We start from the raw sequence: 25,678 nt of genomic DNA, 5'->3' as shown, positions 1-25,678 counted from the left end.
CACTTCAGCACAGGTCTGGATTTGGCCCTGAGTGAAAACCAGTAGTCATTATTCCTTTGCTTTTGAATTATTTGGCTTCAGCTGTAGCTGTTTATATGAATATGTTAAAATGTGTGTACCATTCCCTTGAGTGAATTCAGTGGCTTTCTTTCCTGCCTCATTTGCATATAAATTGAGAGTGGCGGTTAAGACGCTAGAATTGTATAGCGTCTAGAATTTGGCTTACGCGTTTCAGTGTAAATAATTGGTCATTTTTGTGTGTTTAGACTTTGGTTGGTTCTGTAAACCGTGTGGTAATGTTTCAGTTGTAGAAGGATTATGCCCATTGAATAGAAGTGAAGGTCCTAGTTCCTGCCATGTCATCTATGTAACATTTATAATATTTAATATTGTATGTAACACACAAACACACACACACATACACTCACCGGCCACTTCATTAGGTGCACCTGTTCAACTGCTCGTTAACGCAGATATCTAATCAGCCAATCACGTGGCAGCAACTCAGTGCATTTAGGCATGTAGACGATCTGCTGAAGTTCAAATCAAGCATCAGAATGGGGAAAAAGGTGATTTAAGTGACTTTGAATGTGGCATGGTTGTTGGTGCCAGACGGGCTGGTTTGAGTATGTCTGAAACTGCTGATCTACTGGGATTTTCATGCACAACCATCTCTAGGGTTTACAGAGAATGATCCTAAAAACAGAAAATATCCAGTGAGCGGCAGTTATCTGGGCGAAAATGCCTTGTTGATGGCAGAGGTCAGAAGAGAATGGCCAGACTGGTACGAGCTGATAGAAAGGCAACAGTAACTCAAATAACCACTTGTTACAACCGAGGTATGCAGAAGAGCATCTCTGAATGCACAACACGTCGAACCTTGAAGCAGATGGACTACAGGAGCAGAAGACCACACTCCGGTACTAGCAAGTACCTAATGAAGTGGCCGATGAGTGTATATTACATATGTAGTCTCAAGTTAAGTTGCTGTCGATAGTGGTTTGGTTCATGACTGAATATGTATTATTTAAATATGTAAATAAATGCATGCTTTTAGCATTTAGACTAATTTCTTATAATAGATTTTTCATTTGAATTGTTTGGCTCATTAAGGGTTGCTGGAAGGATTCATGCAGCTTGGATATTTTGCACCAGTTCACATCTAAAAATGTGCAGTAAAAAGACAACAACAGAAAATGTGTCATATGTAAGTGAGCGGTCGAATGTTTGACATAGATATCCCAGTTCAAGCAGTCTATCTCTGGTCTCAACTGAAATAAATAGTTTTCTCTGATGCGGCTGTGCCGATCTTTCTTCAGGATACAGTGCGTGATCTTCAGAGCCGCCCACTGATATTTTGTGTGTAAATGTGAAATTGAAAGAAGAGCTATGGTGATAAAATCATGCTCTCTTCCTCCCCTTCTCATGGCTGCTTCAGTTGTTTAATGGAAAAATCTTTCAGTGACGAAGCTCAGTGTGAAGCTTCCCTCTGAATGTACCGGGTCTGACTTCTTGCTGCTTTGTGGTTTTAAAGTATGGGTAATTTTGTCACCCCTCGTCATATGTGGCTAGGGAGTGGGGGTGGGGGGAGGTGACTGCGTGTGATCCTTGGACTGCTGATTGCTCTCGGAAGTTAGTCTCTTTCACAGTGTCGCTGTTCCCTGTGGTGTTTCAGCCTAGACCTTGCTGGCCTCTGTGGTTCTCCCTGTAATTATCCCTCATTGTGGCCTTATTAATTTGCCAGTTATCGATAGCTGGGTGACACCATCTTGAACTGCTTGCACGGTTTCACTGCTTAAAGACCTTTGCGGGGCAGCTCTGGTGTAGGATAGTTAAAGATAATTTCAGGCTAAAGCATTGTTAGAATTTGCATATTGGTTATGTAAAACATATCCCAGTCTCCTGTTTTCCTGTTGTGTAGTATTTAACTTTTCCACAGCTAAACTTGAGTTCTGTAGATGGCGAGACTTCGCACGATGATATTCCCACAGCAGGCACAAAGGAGTTTAACAGGAGTGCGCCAACTGTAAGTTTCAGATATTGGTTGTAGCCCCTTAAGGACAAGAAATCAGGAGTTTGAATCCCTGCTAATCATCTTTGTGCAATACTCCTACTGAGAGAAGTGAGTCATTTTTCAAGAGGATATACAGATTTTTTTCTGTGCTAGCAGCCTCAATAGTCCAGAATGCGACAGCGTTGCTTCACAGGGGATTGGGGGCATGCCTGGGCCATCTGCTACTTTCCTTTTAGCCCTTTAGCTAAGTACTTCTGGCTAATGTCAATGGCAATGTACCTGACCATGTATGCCACACCCTTATCACAAATTGAGGTGCTGAATGTAGTTTTGGGTAATGTAGGAAAACGACACACTGGAGCCGATCCAGAAGGGATGGCTCAAAGACATGCTTTTCACGGCATTTGAATATCCATGTTCACTTTCCTACCTGATTCTCCTCATATTAGATCAACTAATAGTTAAAAAAAAAATGTCCCAATTAGACACTCAGTTGTATGATTAGCCACTTGACTGTGCTGTTGGAATGCATATGGGGATGCCTGGAGAATAAGCATTGAAATACAAGTTTAAATCCATGCAGGTCCTACCAACAGATAACAGTACTTACGTTTTTTTTCTCCAGAAGCATTTCAAGCAGCTCTCTTTAGTTTGGTTATTTGCTACCGCTTCCGGTATAATTAAAAAGATGAAGAAGAAAAGAAAGGTAATGCACCATATGGTGGGGAAGGTTGTGATTGAATTCAATAATTATTGTTGTGGTATATTGCCCAGCCCTGTCGCTACTACATGTTTACTAGCAGTGTAGCTCTTCTAGCCTGGAGTTTCCTTTTAAGGGAAGGAGAAGAGTGGAACCTCACTTGGCCCAGCTAAGTGGAGATGGCAGAAGTTTGAGAAATCGAAAAGGAAATGGGTTTTATTCACCCAGGGGAGCACTCATTCTCACTCCTAAATTTTAGCAGGGACAAGGTGAGGGATAGTCTGTCAACCGATGGTCTATCGATAGTCCGTCAAACAGTCACAGACGAGTGTCTCTCTAGCTCTCTCTGTCTCTTTATCCCTCCCTCTCTCTCTGTTCATTCCAACTTCTCAGATTGTTCATTTTATTTTTAATTGTGCATTTAGGCAAAGGTGGCATGTTCTCCATTCGTTTATTATAAATTTCCGGCCTTTGATGACTTGAGTGAAGTACTGAGTAAATGCTGAGGACAAGGCACCCCAGCATTAGATTGAATGTTCCCTGTATAAAGGATATGATGGGCAAATGCCCAATCATTGGCTTTTGCAAGGATAAAGAAACCGGCCTCTCTGACTAACGAGATGACGTAATGAGTTTGCAGTAGTCAAGGTAACCCCGGCATGTCCTAGACAGTCCAGAATGACCAGGAGAGGTCAAATGGATGCCAAAACTCAATTTAATATATGTCTCTGTGAATGAATTGTATTTGAGCGATGACAACATGAAAACATGTTCTTCATGAGATTTGAGGGACATTTTCTTTGACCCCTTTTTACTGTATTATTACTTAACCCATTCCGTGTAGGTCTGATGCGCTGCAGTGACCATTTAGTATCTCAGAAATGAAGAACTGGATGCTTAAGGTGAAGTTCTAGATAGAAGGCACTGTTCTGATGTTTATGAAAAATCCCATGCGCTACAAAGGAACAGAAAGGAAAGATTGCAACCCAGTAATCGTAGAACCAGGCTAACGGGAACGGCGAGCGCATCTCGGTGCTCTTCAACGGAATAGTCTAGCTTACCTGTCAATTTGAGCGCGCAGCTGGGCTATTAAACCATACTTTCGGAGGGGAAAAAAAGGAGAGCGATCAGTATCTGACGTCTTTTACAAGGACTCTGTGTCTTTTCTTGGGCCAGAAGGTGCAGTGCCTTTGATTCAGGCAGTGTGTGACAGGGCGATAGCTCTGCAGTGGCACTGGTGTCATTATCTTGGTGGTGTGCTAATTGGATTGCCAGACACCTTCAGTCCTGCCTGGAAATAACACCATTGAATATATATATAGAGGACGTATATATATATATATAATTTGATGAGACGAGGAGGGATATATATATATATATATATATAATATATATATATTCTCTTTTTTGTGTATAGCTGTAGCCCAAATCCGGTGCTCTGGATCCCTCCCAGAGGCTGATAAGGACTCGTTTCATGTTAGATCACAGGAATCAGGTGGAATGGGTCTATTTTTAGAGCGCTTATTGGGCACATTTCAAAAAGCTTAAAAGGGATTTGCATTAATTTGATGAGACGAGGAAGAATGTATTCTCAGAAGCAGAATGGGGGGGGGGGGGGGGGGGGAGCATCTCAAACCTGAGGAACGTTGTCATGTTATGATTGAAACTGTGAGCTCGCTGAATCCGTTTAGGTCAAGGTGTAGCTTGCAGTACATGCCTAGAATCCAGTGTTCCTGTCATAACTCATGAATGGCTAATTAGCATGTGCTACTACACAAGAGGGAAGCCTTCTGAATTTACTATTCTCTATATATTTTTATGGTTGATGGTTAGATGAGATGTTTAAATGCATACAAAGTTGTAGAAAAACCTCATTGCTTATTGGGGTAGTTGTTATCAAATTGTTTACATGTCATTTGGGAGGCACTTTTAGCCAAAGCAACTTACGAAAGTGCATTTTACATGGTAAACAAACCTACTATCATGTATGTGTACCATCACCTGCACACATGTAAGGTACATGCCTCATGACCTGCAATATAAAGGGAGAAAGGGCTTAATGGGAAAGGGTGAGCTTTAGCTGTTTGTGGAAAACAGCCGACGAATCTGCTTTCCTGCACTATGCATTTCCATTTTTCTTTATGTCCTAATTTGGATGGCCAAATGCATGTAAGGCATGAGGTGTAGGTTGGTTTACAGAAGTGTGCCCCTTATCAGGCCCACAAAGGAGAACAGACTGTGCTTACGGTTCTGACAGGGAGTGGGCAAGGTTTGACGGAGAGACAATGCTATTTCCACAACAGCGCTTTGGCAGTCATTTTGCTGCCTCTGCGGAATTCTCCCGCTCGTACTGAGCTGTAATAGCATTTTGTAAACCTTAGGTTTTCCATATGCATTGTAATTATGTTTGGTGTTGTTGGAAAGCCAATGCTGTGGGGAACACATTTGTGTCATTGATGGTTTGGTACAGCGGTGCTGAATAAAGACATTGGAACACCATTCAAAAGTGAACAGTAGGTAATGCGTGTTAGCTGCGAGTCAGCAGCTAGCTATGCTGCAAAGGTTAACCTGGTTTGACAGGGTGACAGAGATAATGCAGGCAGGGTGATTGATGTTTAGTGCTGTTTTGCTGTGATTGCATCTTTCTGTGATGATTTGGGGTTTTTCTTAGATCCTTGGGTATGTAAGGGAAAAAAAGTGGAATGGTTCGAGGAGACGACCGGTCAATACGACCTCCTGCGCGGCATTCGAGTATAGCATTTTCATTTTCATTTACAATTACTCACATTTCACCGTGCACCACAGTATGCTATTACTGAACACTCTGCATAATGAATGGCGTTCACTTTAACCTGGAATTCCTCTTTCACTCTAAACCACTGCACACCTAGCGGTTTTAAGGTCCTAACATACACACAGAACTCCCGTAGTCACTTGCCTGTAGACTAGCGCCATCGCAAGATACACAATTCTTTGCAGTCTACACAATCCAGAGGAACGTCTGCATGTACCAATATAGACTGAGATCTGTATAGAGCCACATTACTGGTGGAAAGCGGCTGTAGCCCTTGCTTGCAGATCCCTCTATGTATAACTCTTAGCGCAGAAAGGTTAAAGCATTAGTTTTGGAGTCAAATAGCCAAGATAACATTAAATTGATCCCGTTCCAGTATCAGCAGGTGAGACTACACATGCTCCTTTGCCAGTGAGATACCTCTGCTGCTTGGTGTGTGAGCAGATTCTTACAGAGGCAGCATCCAGTGCCAGTTTGGCCAGGTGCGTGCTAACGCAGGCGCGCAGCTAGCCACCGCTTCGTTAAACCTGCTGTCCGTGGCCTGCGGCAGCGCTGTCATTGTCCCCCGGAGGACTGCTTTACTGACGCAAACTGCAGGCGCCCGACCAGCTAGAAGAGTTGCCATTGCATCACCCTGTTGGCTGTCACTCTGCCTGTCACTCTCCCTCCCTGCGCAATGCTATGGCCAATTATGTGCAACTCGGGCCGTTCCATCGGGGCACTGTGAAATGCGGCTCCCCCGCGACGAGTTTTAATGGTACGTTCTCATAAGATTGTGCCTCCCGGAGAAACCGTGTCTCCCCCACCAGCGGCGCACTGCAATTTCAGTATGAAGTGAGCTCAGCGTTCCTCACTATCTAAAAGCTCATAGACTGTTCATGCAAAATCCAGCTGTATTAATAACAGGCAATCTCTAACGTTTAAATGTTGTATCGACGCGTAAATATGATTAATCTGTAACGCGGGAATGTGGAATGTTTTAAGAAACTGCCACTTTTGGATTATAAAACCCTCGGACACCCACTGATCATGATTTTTTATTCTCATTACCAAGTTAGCACCCTTCAAATTTGCGAAACTGCACGTAATAGCCAACTGACTATTTGTACATTCAGCTTGATGGCCAAAATAATTAATAGCCTAAATTGTTTTGCTTGCAGAAAATTACACGTAATTGGGGTACAATTTACCAAAGGAAAAGCCATCACGGGAACATTAAGGGCTTGCTGCAGTCATGGCGAGCAGTTAATATTTCTTGATTTACTAAGTCTAGTTATGCAAAGCACGCACGTTTGCTATCTTTATGTATGGAAAGGCATGTTTTTGTTTTGGCGAGGACAGCAAGTAAGCGCTCTCAGCTGAATTAAGTATAAGTTGATGGCACTATTCCATTGCGCAGTGCTTATCTTTCAGCTGGCTAAAGGGTCTTCTCAGTAACTCTGTTGGCATACATATTCATGAGATATGAATATGACAGCCTTATATCCAGTCCCCTCTCTCCCTGATGCAATGAGATCACCTGACTGGATTAAAAACATGGCTGTGACGCATACCTTCTGATTTGCGACGAACGTCAGAGGACCCTTCCCATTTTAAAGGGATTTACTGAGCTGCCTTGTGGAGCGGAGTTTATCTAGCTGTATATTTTGTGCGTAATGCGAACCTTATTACATTTTTTTTCTGTGGTCTTAACGTTTCCACCCAAGTCTGAATCGTGTGCTGAAAATGAACGTCAGTGAAGTCAGTGGAATCCTGCACGGGCCTTCTAGTTACAGCACACTATGCAAACATATAGCTGCGCACTGTATGAAACATAACGTTTGGAAGACTAATGCTGACGCGCTGTGCGACTGGTTCGTAAATCTTGTGCAGTTGTATTTTAGCCTTAGCGTCGTAACTCCCCAGCAGTAATAAAGTATGTCTGGCACTCCACTTTTTAATATTTTGAAAAGTCTTCATTTTTCAGCTGCAATTTGTCATAATATAATAAAATTAATATTAATAGTAAACATTCCTACATTATAGGAAATTGCGTGGCTCTTATTTTTCCCCTCTAGTGTTTGTCTGAAATTTATCGATGCAAGATGCCGAGTGTTCAGAGCCGGCGACTTTTCCCTCTGCTCTGTGAGAAATGTTGAGGCAGTGCTATATTTAGACCAATAGGACCGGGCGAACACACATTTGACAGAGGGGCTGGCGAGTCACACGGATCTGACTGGAATGAACTGAAGATTTTTTTTTTTTTTCCCCTTCGCAGGCAGTGGAGAAAAAAAAATCAGGAGAATGACATCATGCTCACAGAGCCCTGACACCTCCAGACTCCTGGGGCTTTCAGGCAGGAAGCAGAGATCTTCAATTTGAAAGAAAACAAATGAGTGCTCATAACTTAGCGCACCTGTGATGGGTTTGACACACGCTGCACATTTCATACCCCGAATCTCGGTGGCGGGAGAGAGACTGTCTGCAGGGTAAACAGTCTTCAAAAAGAAATAGCTGAACTGAAGCGGTATGTCTGTCACTGTGACAGACAGCATTAATTTGTGTCCTTCGGAGTGCCAAATATTTTGGACATAGTGTTAAAGTGAAATACGGGTTCCTTGCTGATTTACTAGTGCAGTGGAAAGCACTGTCACCTCGCAGCTAGAAGGCCTTTCTGTGTGGAGTTTGCGTGTTCTCCCCGTGTCCGTGCGGGTTTCCTTCGGGGCCTCCGGTTTCCTCCCACAGTCCAGAGAAATGCTGGCTAGGGCATTAATGACATTCTTCTTTTAATAAATAAAGGTTAAATAAATAAGTTTGTGTGCATGTCAGGAGGGTGGGCGTTGCGGGTTAGCTTCAGGTTAAACTCCCTGTCCCTCTTTTCCTCTCTCTCTCCTTCAGGTACCCACCGCGGATGGGCGGCGGTGCAGATGCGGCTTCTTCACGAGCTGGTGTACGCCTCGCGGCGCATGGGCAACCCGGGGCTGTCCGTCCGCCACCTGTCCTTCCTGCTGCAGACCATGCTGGACTTCCTGTCCGATCAAGGTCAGCCTCGTCCCTTCCTCCCGCCGTTTCTCTTCTCCCTCTGGCGTAGGGCTAGCCAACGTCCGCGGGAGGACGTTCCGGATTACGAAGGGAAAAAAAACGTCACCGTGGTGCTTTTGAGTCTGTGCATACAGGACAAGCGATAACCACACGGTCCAAACCGCTGTAGCAGTGCTAAATTCAGAAATGAATGGATTTGGGAGCCTAAATCCAGGCAGCCGCAAACTCTACAGAGCAAAGGGTCACATTCATAACTGAATTACTAGGGGAAATGGTATTGTGTGGTGGCACCATCCACTTACCCCCCTCTCAGAGGCACACCGTGAACCACTGTCGCCTTGTCTGTTTGCTGTAGTTCATTACCCCTTTAGTGATACAGTGTGCTTTCGGCTTAGTGTAAACCCCTTGAAATTATGTATAGTTTTTGAGAATGTCATTGAGGTTTATGATCGCTGTTTCTTTCTGTTTACGTGACTATACACATGGCTTTATGGTATCATAGGCCTGGGATTTAACAATTCATCCGCTAGAAAGTTCAGGTTTGCATGCACCTCAATCCTAACTGGAGTTTGTGTCAGTTAAATAAATCGCATTCCATTATGGGCACAGAGAGGGAGAGAACAGATTTACTAAGGTTGGGAGGTTCCAACTGGGCAGCTGTAACAGTTCTGGACTTCTGGAAGGACTTGATGGATTCTGACTCGGGAGCGAGTCACACCCAGATATTGTCAGAAACTCATTCTCATCTTGAGCTAACATGGCATTCAGTAGCACACATACACCAACGCAGTAGAATGCCTTACCCATGCCTTATACCGTACATTTCCTTTAAATACAATCTGGTTTTCAGCATGTCACCTTTATACTTGCAAACCATTATCCATTGACTTTAATATAAAAGTCATTGCACAGCAGGACTCCCAAATGGAGTGGCATGCTCAGAATTGGATTCTGGACTGTGGAGCACATCACTGCACCAAACATTACAGTAATTTAACTGAATGCTCCCAAGAGGGTCTTAGTATTCATTTTTGAACTGCGTTACCACTCAGTTTACAAGATGCTAATTGCCAGCTTATATGGACAGTTATCGTTTTTAGCAACACCTCTGTTTGCTAACCATTAGCAGCTGAGTTAATGTCCGATAATCATTTGTATCTATGTTGCCTCTGGGCTTGTGAGCGGTAAGCTGTTGATTACGCACAGTAATCACCGGTCCCCTTCACAGGTACAGTATTTATTTCCTTGTGGGCTGTGCTTACGCATTTCAGAATGTCACGGAATTCCTTGCACAGAATGTGGCTGGTGGTTTCCTTATTTGGTAGTTCCTTCGTATGCTGCTGTTCAGAGAAAAATAATTTGTTTTACCGGTTGTTTTTTCCCCCTAAATGAATATGTGTTGCAGCTATTCACATTCAGTTATTTTAGGTAGGTGCCAGCCTGAAATAAATCTGCAATAACATGCAACTTTTTAAAGTTCATCTCAGTATCAAGGAACTGTGTTTTGGCCTCCAATGACTTCCTGTTTCAGTGGGGTATAAATATGAGGTATCAGGCGTAAAATCCATATGTCATCCATCATCGTGGGGAAAGGCAAAGTACTCTCCGGACTAACGAAACAGTGTTGTTGACTTTCAAAAGTCAGGATAGTAACAAACAAATGAATGAAAAACTGAAATTATTATTATTGTTATTATTATTTATTAAGTTCCCCACACACAGTGAGGCATATGGCTTGGGCAGCAAAAATAAATTCTGGGACCACAGTGGGATCAACAAAACTTGGTTGCCCCTTTGGGACACAAAGTCTCCAAGGACACCATCAGTTGTCACCTCCATGCCAGTCGGCTTTTTGAAAGGGTTTCAGGAAGGGAGAAAAAAAAAAAACCTCTTTTTAGAGCAATCAACAAAGTGTCTGTTCGTTTAACAGCTTCGGAATTTTAGTTTGAAATGGGTGTTCTGGTCGTACAAGGTCAAAATGAACCTTTTTGAACATGCACATCTGCGGTGGGTTTGGCATCTGAAAAAGCATTCTAAAGTTTGAAAAGGACGTCATACCTGTGGTGAAATATGATAGTGGATCTTTGATGTTGGGTTGTTTTGCATCTAATGATTCTGGGGCCCAAGTACCCAGACATTTTGGTCAAAAACCTATTTCATTTTTCATTTCCTGTTTCATTTGCCAGGAAACTCAGACCATCAGCAAGACAATAATCCCACACACACCTCAGAATCAACCGAGAAATGCCCCAAAACGACTCCTTTTGCATTGGCCAGACAAAAGTTTGACAGGCTTCAAGTCTTGAGACTGAGATGCAGAAGACTGTCTCAGTCCCCAGACTTGAAGCCTGTCAAAATTTTGTGATTTAAATTGAGGATAGCAGCCCACAATAGCAGACTGAAGGATCTGAAGGATCTTGAAAGATTCTGTATGGAAGAATTGTCAAAGATCTCATAAGGCACTACAGTAGATGACTCAGTCGTATCATCCCCACAAAAGGAGGACACAAAGCACTAAAAATGTCCTTTTGCAACAAACATTATTGATTTTTTGGGACATAATTGGATAATTTGATGTCTTTTTTGTTGATTCCATTAGATCATTGAGTAGACCATTTTCCGTGTTCCTCAGTGAATATATTTTTTATTTTACTTTTTTTTTTGTCTTTGTCAAATGGTTTGAATAAATCTGGAGAGGATTATATGTTTTAATTTATTGTTCCAAGGGCAGTACACAGTCAATGTCCAGTTCCATGGCTAGTACGGATGAAAGAAATGCGGAGTCAGTGGTCAATTGACTGTGTGGAGTCCTTAAGCAAGCAAACCGACAAAACTTCTGATCCTCCTCAGGATCACTGGTGATGTAAGACTGCACCACAGTGATGCCCATTGAATAAATGCATTGTATTCGTAATGTTTGTTTCTCATGTTGTGAATGAGCAGAGAGTGTGAGAGTTGTGAAGAAGAGAGTGAAGATTTTTTTTAGCTGGCTCATTTTTTTTATTTTTTATTTTATTTAACCTTTATTTAACCAGGTTAGGCTCATTGAGATTCGAAATCTCTTTTTCAAGAGAGACCTGGCCAAGAAAGCAGCAGTTTATATTTGGATACAGCTTATTTTTATCCCCCCCCCCAAACTCCCAAATTTGGGATCTTTTGAGATAATAATGAAACACCTGTTTACAACACATGCTGCGAAGTGTGCATTAGCCAGCTGACTGAGAATGTGTTGCCATGGGGACAAAGTACATGAGAACTAGTTTTATTTCAATCAATTGCAAGGTAATATTGTTAGAAATGGAATTAACTGTGAAATACTAGTTTTTGACACCTATAACATCAATGTAGCTTGCTTAGTTTATATGTATATTCAGTAAATAATTCCATATAATCTGTATTGATCATGGAAACCCCCCCCCCCCAAATTCTTCCTGAATATTGTGCTACCGCAGGGAGTCAACTTTGAAAGCAGATGAAATGTAGATGCAGCGTGTGTCCTCCAGATGTTAATGTGCTCTCTCTACCGGCAGCTCTGGCTCGGCGATGGTGCCCGGGCTTTTTTTCGATTTAGGTACTCACCCGTGCAGTCCTTTAACCGCCTTGGCGATGACATAATGGAGGCACATGTAATCCTCTGCTGGAGAGAGCGCTAACACCATGCGCTAACGCCATGAAATATTCATCGCCGCTTGCTGGAGCCGCTCGTGGCCAGCTGCGGGAAACGAGAGGCGCGGTTCACCCGCGGTTAAACCGCTAACGCGAAACGACGGCTCGCTCGTACCCCAGAGATACGCGGCAGGTACTTTAAGCGCCGTTATATTGGAAAACATAGGACTGGGCGGCGTCTGACACTCGTGTCTGAAATATCTTTCGGGGGAATGTGAAAGACAAGCATCCACGTTAGTTTAACTTTTTGTGTGCCTGATGCGACGTAGGCCCTCGGGCTTGGTCATTGCATTTATGAGCCTGTCAACGGTTTCTTCCTTCTTCGCGGCGCTGTCTTCTTTAGTGTCGGAGGTTCCTTTGCTTCCCGCCTCATAACCATTCACGGTCTTTTCCCCCGCCAGCATGGTGCGTGTTGTATAACGGGCATTCCAGCAGAGCGGTTACGCGGCACTGCTTCTGTGTTGCGTTCTCCTCACTGCCCCGCCCTGTATTTCTGTGTGCTTGTATGGAGCTGGCCCCCGTGAGGTGGTGTTGAGGCTGTGCAGTGGTCCCTTTGACCTCCATTAGAATACAGAGTGGTGGAGACTTTTAGGACAGTCCCTTAGGACCAGTTGAGGCTGTGCAGTGGTCCTTTGACCTCCATTAGAATACAGAGTGGTGGAGACTTTAGGACGTCCCTTAGGACCAGTTGAGGCTGTGCAGTGGTCCCTTGACCTCCATTAGAATACAGAGTGGTGGAGACTTTTAGGACAGTCCCTTAGGACCAGTTGAGGCTGTGCAGTGGTCCCTTGACCTCCATTAGAATACAGAGTGGTGGAGACTTTTAGGACAGTCCCTTAGGACCAGTTGAGGCTGTGCAGTGGTCCCTTGACCTCCATTAGAATACAGAGTGGTGGAGACTTTTAGGACAGTCCCTTAGCTGCAGAAGTACCCTCGGGCTCTCGCTTTAGCCCTTCTGGAGGGATATATCCCAGCTCTCATGGTTATTCTGTGCCCCTCTTAAGTTTTATCATTCAGTTATGTGCTCGTTTCGAGTGCCACTGACTCATTGCACACAAAGCCTAGTGCAGCTTAACAGTAAACTGCAGGGAATCCTCCATTCCCCAGGCAAGATTGCTTGCTTCTGTCCTGCATAGTTCATAACTTTTGTCCACTAAGTGAGTAGCATATATATCTTCACCATTTTGATTGTATTTACTGGAAAATATTACCCACCCAAAGTGGGAGTGTATATTTAACAGACTGAAGATGGTCTGGAAATGCATACAAGGTCTGAAGCAGTTTAACGTGTACAGTGCTTTTTGCCTCTTACAAATGTACTTACACAGAATATTTAACTTTGGTGTCCATTGATGGGCAGTGCATGTCAGGATGACATGCAATAGCCATTTTGGGCCAGAGCACCAGTGACATGATTTATAGGTGAAGAGGCTAAGGCAGGGCATGTTATGTTTCCATGACTGAAAGCTGTGCCTTAATGGGCTACAGAAAATTTTAAACATAACCTGTGTGTATGAGCTGTGAACAAACAATTGAACTGTTTGTAATCATACCCTAAGAAGACAAGGTCAATGTAAGTCATTAGGGGAGTGATCATCTTCAGCCAATAGTTAAACATTTCTTTCCTTCCCAATGGTTTGAGTATCATGGTGATTGAGTATCATGGTGATTACCTATATATTTCGGCCTCCTCAATCACCAGATCATACCCCTTCACACATTTAAGAAATGTTCTGGAATGGTACCTTAAGATGGACCTTTAAGCATTTCTTGTAGAAGAGAGACATTGTATTCCTCCTTCAACATTCCAGGCAGTAGTATGCTCCGAATACTCAAATGTGGGAATGCTCAAAGCTCAGTAGTATTAATGGTTTTCCCTTCTGCCTGATAGACCACAGTCCAATAATGTCACTGATTGGCCAGAGGTCACACTCACCTGGTGTGTCAGGTTTATATCAGCCCCTGATTGGAGGAGAGGAATGAAAACCAGAGGATCCCTGCCGTATGCTGCGATACACGCAGGGAGTACTGTCCACACATGGTTGCCCAACACCCTATTAACTGAGTTCACATTAGTGTGTCTGTTTGTGTTCACTAACTGTAGCTCCCCATTAATATCGCCTACCCTTCAGTGCACAGACGGTAGGTAGTAAAGTCTCATAGATTGTGTCAGTGTTTCAGAGCTGACTGGGTAAAACTAAAGTTCCAGCCATTTCAATTTGTTAATGTACTGACTCAAATGAGCTCTTTCAGTTTATTAAATAGATGGCTATTTGAAATGCACAATTAGCCGCTGATAACCGCTTTGCTTTTATCTTTTGTCAGTTAAAAACAGGCTCACTCTGCTCGGTATGAACAAGACGCATCAGGTTAAACATGCTCTGGGAGATGCTGAGGGGCTAAGGGCAGAAATTCATTTGCTGTTACATAAAGCTAATATACTACTAATTGGCTAATTTTCATATCACCGATCCATTACTCGGAAATGGTTTCGAGCAGTTCACACAATTTCAGCGGTTATTTGGTTACGGTTATTAGCCAAACCGAAAATATGTTGTCGGAAGGCTATGGAACATTAAACGCGGCCTCAGAGCTGGGGCGGAATGGAACCGGGCTTCAGTAACGCCCCGAAAGTTTTTCCGCTGGCCTCAGGCAACCCCTCCAGGCCGCCTCCTTCCCGAACGCGTGGAGAAGCCCGGCCCGTCTCCCGCCCTCGGCCCGTATTACTCATGCCGCGGCGCTCGCTTCTGCGCGGCCGCCATTATCCATTGTGTTCCGCCGTACCGCCAACTCGCGCGCAACCTTGAGAGATTTATCGGCGTGTCTCGTCGGGCTCGAGCGGCGGGATGATTTACGGTCTCGTCAGGCCGGCGCGAGCGCGCAGCTCCTAGCCTGGATAATGCTAATGCTACAGGAACTTATTTGTTTAAAAAAATCCATTCTAAAGCAACTTGGGAAGGATTTGTTGACTGGGTGTGTACTGTACATTACTCTGTCAGTAAACACCCACGGCCTGGTCTGAGTGTTTACCATTCTAGAAAGGCGTTCCAGGCCGGCTGTTCCTTTTGCAAGACAGACTGTAATGGAGGTAAAAAATGACCCAAAAGTTCACTTGCAAACCCAAGTTTATGAGAAGAATCTCAAGTCGCGCGCAGCGTGAGAGAGAAGGTTCAGCATCCCCGTCTGCTGGAAGTGGTACTCCGGAACGTCACCTCTGAGCTCTGTGGTCAAGATGGAGGCTGCTCGTTAGTGCTTTTTAATGTCACTTGCCGGGAAAAAGGCGGAGCTTTCAATCTGGGCGAGGCTCTAGTTCAAAAGACCGTCTGGGGCCGCACCTTTGAAGCCTCGGCCGTGGCATTAAGACGCGGCTCAAATGTTTTATTTAAGTCAGCCTTTGCCGCGCCCGTGTGCTTAATTTGGGTTCAGTGCCGCCTCGGGTCACGGGAAGGTGACCGCGCGGTCTAATTGGTGCCGAGCCGCTCTCCTTGTCCTTGTGTGGGGGACGGGCCCGGTTTAGGTGGTGTAGGCCTCAGGAGCCGCCGTTTGGCTGCATCCTGAAAGTAAGGACCACACGACCACTTCTCTCCTTTTCCAAAGACAGGCTCATTTAGTTCCTGATGACAACATTCAAATGAGTCCTGTTAGGACATTCTGTCTCGTGTCAAGGGCACATTGAGCCTCATTTGGCACCTGCATCCTGCAGTTCTAGATCTTTCCGTATTAACCTAAAGTTGCAGTTTTAATCTTATTTTGTTGGTGCTCTCTGGTTGGGAGGAGATGAGACATCACCACAGCACACTATTCTGCGCAGTCTAAATGAGATTAGTATCCAATCTGGCATTTATCAGCCTCAGCTCTCTGCTCATGAGTGTCTGGTCACAGCAAGCTTTAGATTTTTTTCTTTTTCTATTTTTAGTTTTAGTGAAAATTTTTTGGAAGAAATTCTGAGATTGAGACATTCTTTGTCACTATTACTGTCCCAGAGTTTGCAAAGAAAAGAAGAGAAACTAAAGACTAAGAGGATTAATCTAATTGTATGCAGGATACCAGAAGAGGGAGATAAAAATAGATCTCTTTTTCACTGAAAAATTTGTCTGCTAATTAAAGCTGTTGGACATAGTGTAGGCTGGTTTTCTCGAGCTGTAGAGGTACTGTATGAGTCTCTAGTGTTCTTTTAGATGCTGATTACATGGTGGAGCACTCATGAAATGATACTTTGTTAAAGTACGTCGAAACACCTTTGAGACTGAAAATCGTGACAGGTACTGTTATTTGGTAGTGTATTTGTTCTTTTGTCCTTGTTGCATGTTCACAGCTAGATATTCTCATATTCTGTTTACCCAAATACATCACATCAAATATCTGAAAACGTTTTTGGTCACGAATCAATTCCAGTATGAGCCAAATAAACCTCCTCAGAGTGTGGGGACTCAACATCTCTCCTGACACTGCTGGGCTCTGAGTAGCCCCATGGAAACATATTCATTATTAACGAAGCTTAGTTAGAAAGGGCACAAATTAATGGGCTAGCACCATGTAGGACCAACACGGTCATATGGTGCTAGCATAAATTTCTTCCAAGAACCTGGCAAAGAATGTAAAAAAGACATTTAAGTGCACACGCACAGTTAAATGCAGAAGTACTGGGACAGTGATATCATTTTTGTTGTTTTGGTTCTGTACTCCAGGACATTGGATTTGAAATTAGACTGCAGACTGTCAGCTTTTATTTGAGGGCATTTACATGCATATCCAGTAATCCATGTAGGAATTACAGCCCTTTTTATGCATAGCCCATTTTAGGGGAGCAAAAGTAAGTGGATAATTTAACATAATCTGAAATAAACATCACCAGATGCTGAGTGTGTTCCCTGGTGAGGCTCGGCGAGGCCTGTGCTGCAGTCATCTTCAGCTCCTGTTTGTTTCTTGCCGTCAGTCTTATCTTCAGCGAGAGAAAGCCATGTTGCATTCTGTGGATGTTCTTCTGGGATCTTTTGTGACGTCCTGGATGAGTTGTCTCTGCGCCCTTGGAGAAATTTTGGCAGGTCGGGGGAATTTTCTGGGGAATATACACCACTGTTCCTAGCATTCTCCATTTGGAGATTATGGCTCAGACTGTCGTTTGGTGGAGTCCCGGAGCCTTAGAAATGGCTTTGTAACCCTTTCCTGACTGATTTATTTAAACTGTTTTTCCTCATGTTTTCTGGAATCAATTGCATTTGGTTAATTGGTTGATTGAGTAACTAAGGGGGCACTTACTTTTTCACATGTGTGATGTGGGTGTTTGATAACAAAAACATTTTGCCCAAAGATCTGAAACCACGGAGTATGCAATAATAGAGGAAATCAGGGAGAGGGCACATCATTTTGCACAGCACTGTATTAAAAGTGCTGTAATTCCTATACGGTTCGTGCAGTGTGGATGTAAACACCCTCAAATTAAAGTAGGCAATCTGCACTTTAACCTCATATTCATTGTTTTATTGTATTTCAAATCCAATGTTCTGGAGTATAGAGCCAAAATAATAAAAAACTCCCAGTACTTTTGCATTTAACTGTATATTACATTTGGATGTACAATGTTTTTTCCTCATTACCTAATTTATGTCTGTTTTAGCTGTTTGATTCCATTGGTATGAATGTCTTTTTATTAGATTTTTAGTTTGTTTTTTGATAACTCATGCCCGCCCCCCCCTCCATCCCACAACAAAAGTCTTTTAGATTTTGTACACTCTGTTACAGCCGTTGCATGAATCTCGCACATCATTTACACTTAAAATCTCTAGTGGTTGAATCATGTTCCCCTCAACGAAAGAGCTAAGGCTTACCGAAATGGCCTATTTCACCGTCAGCAGTAGTAGAGTCCCATATGCACAATACAAGTATGTGTTTTGTCATGGAAACAATAGGAGACAAAGCAGAACTTGACGAGCAGATGGGCAGTGACAATGCTTTTCTGCAGCATTCATTGTGTCGGTGTTCTGTGCAACCTTATGGAATGTCTAAGGTGCAAATTATTTTGCAAAATCTCATTTGGTCCCATGTTCCCCCTTTGATTCTGTGTATATATTATTCAGTAGATCCTCAAGTTTTTTTTTTTTTTTTTCAGATGTGTAGCAAATGGCAAAAAGCTTTCCCACTGAATCCCACTGTGATTATTGCACATCATTTGCACTGAACCCCCCCCCCCCTCCCCCTCACCAGTGCAATGTGATATTCGATATTCTACAAACTGAAAAGGCCCAAAGGCTCGTCTAGCTTGAGAGGTGACCCCAGAGGCGACGCCCCGCTCAGTCTCTGAGCTCATTCCACGCGCAGGCCAGGTTAAGCAAGATATTTGCAAGTTCTTTGTCCTTTTTAAACATATTGGTACTCCAGATAGAGGGCAAAACTTCATCCCAGCGAGGGCGATCTGGGCAGCCTTAATAGCTTTTTACCGGAACATTCCTTTGCGTTTAAGTTTTTCTCAGTTACATGTTGCTGATTGGGCGCAGGTTGTGCCAGACAGCTGGAAAGGCCGGCGGTTGCTGTAGACGAAGGGGTTGAGGGATCAAATTGACTTGTCTGCCGTGGTAGGCAGCGTCCTTCCTCGGGGAGCACTGCCCACGAGCTGAACAATATTTTGTCTTTGAAACGCAACAGAGCAAATGAAAGGAGATCTGCTCAAGGGAGCCTGCCCGTGGAGTTCTCTCTCTGTTTTTTGGCTCGTGTCCGTACCGACACTGCGCGGTCATCTCATGCACTTGATGTGTCAGGCTCACCTGGCCTGAGGTACGGTCACGTTAAGGTCTTGTGCTTTTCTGGACATGACAGTACCTTGTGGCATATCTCTCTCTCTCTCTCTCGCTTGCTCTCTGCACATGAGTGTGTGTCTTTGTGTGGGTGTGCACTAGTTCGCGCCCTTGCCCTCCTGGGGGAACATGGGATATTAGATATTGTGTCCACCACAGAGCCTCATAGGCAAAAAAGAATCTGTAAAAAAAGACAATGTAAAATAATAAAATCATAAACATGCTGGTACACCATGGACAGCATAAAATTCCCGACTAAATAAAATCAGCATTAAATACTTTATGACTGCTAAGGACAATTTCACAACCCCCACCCACCCCCACATAAAAAGTCTTAGAAAACATGGACATTCTAATCTAAGTAAAACTATTTAAAGCCTGCTATTAAATCCATATATTCATGTATGTCTTGGTTATTAATTATCTCAAAATAATGAACACAGAAACTCATTACTAGAACAGTAATGTTACGGCCATTGGGAAATAATAAGAGCACATCAGCCAACATGACTTGGCTTGCGCTTTGAAATGGAATTTGAAATTAATACCGATAATATGAGAAGATTACAAAAGGAATGATAAATCTCTGTCTGGATGCTATCTCCCAATGCAGTGGGTGTACAGTTCCTGTTGAATCCTCAGGTCAATCTTAAAATGTGGTTTTTACAGAGAAATATTTGTACTCTTCAATACTTTTCCTCTTAGATGAAGCATTAGATTTTTGAATACGCTCAATGCTCGTCAAGGCAGTGTAACCGTGGTTACCGTGGCATTGTTCAAATTCATACTATGACATCCCCAGTCTAGTTTATGCTTGCATACCGTGTGTGCAAAAAACCTTCATCTGTAACCGGAAGTCAGCTCACTGCACTAACATTGAAGTTCTGTGATTGGTCGGTGGTCCCGATGACTAACGTGACCTCGGCCTTCTTGAATGCAACTTGGCTTCCGTGCCTAGTTGAGTGAGGCCAAGTGGCTCCGAGTCAGCGGAGTTGGGAATTAGCCCTGAATCATCGCTGGTCTGATTGCACAAGTGGGCAAGCGGTCTGATGCCTGGTTTGCTTGTTCCGTGTGAGCATTGGGTACGGCCGCGGCTCTTTCCCAAACTAAAGGATGCTGTTTGTTCCCTCCCTCATCAATCCTCAGCAGTGTTCTGTCACGGGCCTATATGGCTCGCGCCATTTAATAGCCAGGTGTGTGATCGCTTGGAAACAACTGCGGAATATCGTGTGGTGTTCTGCTGGATCGCGTTTCGTTGAGCCATGACTGTTATTGCCTTTGAAGTTCGCTTGGAAAAACCCTCCAAAATAAATGATTCATAAATCAGTTGACGTTCACTCCTGTTTGTATTCTGTCAACAGCTTTCACATCTAATGGCACCGGGTAGTTAATCTTTCCTGACACTCAGCGACATTCAAAGAGCTTTTATTCTTTTCATTGTGCAGTTAATGTAGAAACGCAGAAGTCCCCCAGTTCCTCCTGAATTCTTAGAAAAAGACAGAGTGCAGCAGTCATTTCTATTCACCAAAGAGGTAATGGCCCCACAACACAGTTTTTCTGTCTTTAACAAGCTCACTTACTTTTTTGTACGGATCACACATCTTAATTCTCTCCTTAGATAATACCTATTTTCGTCTTTCCATTCAGCCCAGAATTAAAATTGAAATAGGAAATTGTTTTTTTTTTTTTAATTCCGATAGTAGGAATGACCATGCCATAATAAAATGTTAGTGAAAATGAAAAAAAGAAAATTTCCATTTTAATTCTGGGCTGGATAATGCTCCATACCTTTCTGCATTTAATTATGAAATCTGCACTGGACTTAAATCTATAGCTAAGAGATTTGTTTTTTTAAAACAATATTTCTTCTATTAAAATCATAAAAGCTCTTTTGAATATCATAAAAGCAGACTGCATGCATCAGATGAAAAAATAATTAACTACAAATGGGTTATCAGTCGATTAGTAAATCAGCCGATCACTACTACACTACAGTACATTTACTCACTCACTCACTCTTGCTCACGCTCTCTTACACGGTCACTCTTACTTATTCCCTCAGAGGGTTCATTCCAGACACTTATTTTATCTGCCCTTGTCTAATTGGTCCTCGCATGACCCGAAAATCAATCGAGCACCACCATCAGGACATTCCACCATCTTTCAGGACATTCCATCGTCTTAGAGGGCATTCCACCATCTTTCAGGGCGGTATTCTGTCCTCTTAGAGGGCATTCCAGCATCTTTCAGGACATTCCATCGTCTTCGAGGACATTCCAGCATCTTTCAGGACATTCCACTATCTTTTAGGACATTCCACCATTTTTCAAGACGTTCCACTATCTTTTAGGACATTCCTCTGTCTTTCAAGGCATTCCACTATCTTTCAGGACATTCCACCAATTTTAAAGGACATTCTGACCCATTAAATGCTCCTTGGAGGAGTGAGGAGGCGGGGAAGGAGGAGGCTCCTGGAGGCTGAGGATACATAGCGTGCTTATTTTGTAGGGTGAATATCTGCGAATTCTTCATACTCACAAAATAACAACAATAGCCTGATTTATAAAGTTTTTTGCATTAGGCTGGGTGTCTCATTTCATTATGACAGAACGCTCATGAAAGATTTTTTGACTTTGTTACATTATAATCATTGGTTAGGCTACAGGATTAATGTAGATATATTTGCTGGGCAACATTTAACATTAATGTGCATGACATTCACGTCTAACTTTGGCACGTTTCTGCACTAAATTCTTTTGACCAGTAGATGCTGCTAGTGTGCGCTGCATTCCTCAAAGCTTCGTGTAATGAAGTAATTTTCAACACAATGGGCTGGGAAGCTTTTTTGCTTCAGAAAGCTTTGTTTTCCCATCAATAGAGAGTAGACTACTCATCCTTTTAAAGGAGGTATTTTACATTCCACTGTACGCAACTGATAACAGCTTTATGGAGCAGTAAGATTATCTTCCACTCGCTAAACACAAGCGCATACTCCTGTTTTATTGGTGTGTGTGACACATCTTCCCAAATTAAGTTTGCAAGTGAAGTGCATGAATGTGCAGCCAAAACTGAATTGGGACACAGCCCATGTTGCCTCGATACCTCCCTCCCCTCATCTCTCATATATCTCATCCTTGCATCTCTTCATGGCATCCTGTTTGGTGGAGCTAGGGAGCCTGGAAAATACGTGAGGAAGAGATGCAAGGAGTGAAAATAAGTTAATGGAACTGACTGACTCACTCACACTCACTAACTTGCTCACTTTACTTCAGTGCTTCCCATACATTGACTTTATTTGGGATGTCGCCCAAATAGATTTGCCCCGTCCAAAAATATTTTTGTGTTTCTGCATGCAACTGCCACTAATCGCCGACCCCTTGCATGTAAGTAAATAGGTTTTGATAGATTTGATGGTTTCCATATGTGTCAGTAGAGGGTTTGGGTGGGTAAAGAGGTGCAGTGTAGCTCTTATTCAATCTTTTCAGTTGACATGCCTCTGTGCAAGACATTATTATGTATGCGTTTAGTTGTCTAAAAAACAAAATCTTAGTGATGTATTTAGTTCTCACTTTTCAATATCAGAGGGTTAAATAAGATTAAAATTTATTAAACAAGATACTTGCATTCTTGTGCCCTTTTGAGGTTGTCTACTGTTAGGGTATTACTTACTCTGCAATAACTTGCATGCAATAACGGAACAGAAAAGCCAGCTGTTGCAGGTGAGAATGGATGAGGCTAGCATCTTTAATACCCTTTCTGCATCTTTAATACCCAAAGCTGGCTCTGGTGTAACCAATGAACTTTTCCACTAGCTAAAATATTTATTGTGTGGGCGGGCGGGGGTAGTGGCTGGGGAGGAATGTGTCCCTCCAATGTCAGACTGACTCCTAACGCCCCTGTTGTTGTTGCTGTTGTTGAAAGTCAAGGTTATGAAAATGGCTGATATTTACAGAGTCGTCCCTAGACTTTTAGGGGCTCTAGGCAAAAAAAAATTTGGGGGCCTCTCCAAAACATTGGCACCTTCCGATTCTTCTGCTGTCGAAGGAAGGTGAGGAGATGGGGCACGGGGGCTTTTTATTCAGGGCACAGTGTGTGCCACACAGCTTTTGTTGTTTTGGCTCTGAACTCCAGTGCATTGGATTTGAAATGAAACAATTAATATGAGGTTAAAGTGCTGTCTGTTTTGATCTGAGGGTATTTGCATCCATATTGGGTGTAGGAATCACAGCATTTTTATACATTTTAGAGAGACCATAAGTAATTGAACAAAATAACAATCAGTGTTTCCCATACACTTTATTTGGGCGGCCTGCCCAAAATGATCAATTGTATTTAGCCATTTATTTTTGTAAACAACGCCCACTAATCGCTGACCCTCTCCCCCTTCAACAGTTTCTTGTTTACTGCAAATGCTGTTCAAAATGAAAACACTTATGTGCAACAAAAGTTCACTTGACTGTAGCATAGAATTGTAGGCTTTCAAGAGAATAATCTTTAGCTCTCCACTTGTTATTTTGTCCATGACATGCAGCTTTATATCACAATAGATCCATCCAGGAGATTGTTGTTGCAGTTGATAGCTTAGGTGTCACGTCTGGTTATGGTGTTTACCAAACCCGTTATGTTTTAAATTCAGTATTCTTCCCCAAAGAGTGCTTTACATTCCCCAGAATTTGTGGAAGATTTGTGATGCAACGAGCTGCAACTGGAGACACTTTGCAAAACTCATGATGTGCAACATTCTAAAACTGACCCATTCACATGAAAGCAAAGAGACGAGACCTTGTTTATGGTTACCATAGCAACAATTATCACCACTCCCTTGTTTATCGGTACTTCCTTGTTGGTTGCTAGCTTTTAGGTTGGTTGCAATGCTCACCTGGCTAATATCTGGGTCAATATAGCGAAAGTTGACGAAAGTAATAGCGATAATGGGATGCTTGCTGTAGAAGCAGTGCTGCTTATAAAAGCAAGGCTTCGTAAGAACCGAACATCCAGTACTCGGAGGCAGCCATGGGTGCTTCAGCGAGCGGTGCGCGGAGCGTGTGCACAGTTTGGCAAGGCCCAGGTTTACCCAAGACTGCTCGTATGCTGTGCTCTTTAATTAATTACTTCAGTGAATTTTTAAAAATGTACTCTATGTTGTTGTCTCCAGTGCAAACACCACCAGCCCTCGCGCACACCCCTCATTCCCAACCCTCTGCTCACTAATACGAAACTTTCTAGGAGAAATACTGTACTTTACTTACTTACTTTACTTATTTACTGTCCATACAGGCCATGACAGAAAATGTCCTTATACTGCCTGGTTACAGATTGCAACATAAATACAGAAAATGTAGGCTAATTATAAAACAATTTCCCTAAAACACGTTAAAAATAAAGAAACACATCCATGTTTCAAATTCCCACAGTGCTCTTTGAAAGTTCACTGAGGTTACTTCTCTTACAATCAAACATGAACACCATGTAATGACAGTTTATGACTACATAAAATAACATATTCAGTAATAAATATGTAGAATGAGTCACACTAAGAACTGAAATGGGACTCTGTAGCAGAGTGTTTGCTGTAGTGGTTTGCTTCTTGTATCAGAAAGAAAAACCAGTTTCACTGCAAAAATTTGGAAAGCCATGCAAACTATTTGATATTGCTTTCTTTGATATTAAAATGGCTAAACCAGCAAACCATGGGAAATGTCACAATGTACTCAATAAAAAAAGACGAAAAAGGGTAGGCATTGTTTTGTCAACATTGAAATTACTTTGTTTCCTCAAGAAGAACAGGTATTCTTGCCCTTCAGAGTGCTCGGCAGTGCTGAAGAAATTTCTGCTGTGGAATTCGCAGAAGATTCTGGTGAAAGGGCTGGTTTTTGGCTAAGGACTGGGTTTGAGACCTTCTGTGTAAGTGGACTGATTTATCGTTATAGCTGTAGGTCGGCGAACTAGCTACTTGAATGACACTAAAGCAAAGACAGTAATGTCCCTGGACTTTTGTCTCCCAGCAAGACTGGAGATATTTATTCACTCACGTCTCTCTCATGTTGGAATTAATCACTCGGCACAGTGGCCCGCTGTAAACACTGGGCTTTTGCATATGCGAGATTGCAGCTTTGCTGTGAACAAGAGTGACCTTTTGGAAATGAAAAGGCATCTCTGTGACAGAATGTCTGGGGCAGTTCACAGCCAGACAAAACAACAAAACAAAACAACAACAAAAATATCAGCATAGTTCAGTCACAGTATCTTTAATCTTTTAGCATGTCCTCTAATCACTTTGCAGAACATGCAATTTGAGAGAAAAAGGACAACTTGTTTAAAAATGTGAGATCAACGTCTGTCTATCAGTTTATCTATGTACAGTACCAGCCTATCAGTATATCTGTTAATCTGTTGATTGATCAATCAGTATTTATTGATAAAAAATCTTCAGAATTACTTGTCTGCTGTCAGATGTGCTAATTCTTTATATATTAATTATGTGGTTTTCAGAATTATGGAACTGTCTTTTCAGAAGCAGGAAGGCCTCTGCCATTATTTCAGCATGGCTCGTACCGCTCTGAGTCCGCTGGGCTGAGTGCTGAACCCCGCTGCCTCTCCAGGGCGAGCTGCCCGCCTGCGCGGGGGGGAGGAGTCGGCGGCGGCGGCGACGGCACGGCGCCGGTCGCGCTTCGCCGGACCGCGTAATGAAG

The 25,678-nt window shown here is 43.0% G+C and overlaps 1 protein-coding gene across 1 annotated transcript in view; it reads left to right on the top strand.

The window, feature by feature from the left end:
* trappc9 (trafficking protein particle complex subunit 9) overlaps positions 1-25,678 on the top strand; it is a 307,504-nt gene that overhangs the window by 31,942 nt on the left and 249,884 nt on the right. Inside the window, exon 9 of the mRNA XM_064345606.1 lies at positions 8,386-8,529. Within this exon, the coding sequence (XP_064201676.1) occupies positions 8,386-8,529 (144 nt within the window). The remainder of the gene's footprint in view (positions 1-8,385; positions 8,530-25,678) is intronic.

The sequence above is a fragment of the Anguilla rostrata genome, chromosome 8 (assembly GCF_018555375.3).
Source record: "Anguilla rostrata isolate EN2019 chromosome 8, ASM1855537v3, whole genome shotgun sequence".
NCBI lineage: Eukaryota > Metazoa > Chordata > Actinopteri > Anguilliformes > Anguillidae > Anguilla > Anguilla rostrata.
The sequence above is the reverse complement of the archived record's forward strand: the minus strand, read 5'-3'. Positions and strand labels throughout refer to the sequence as shown.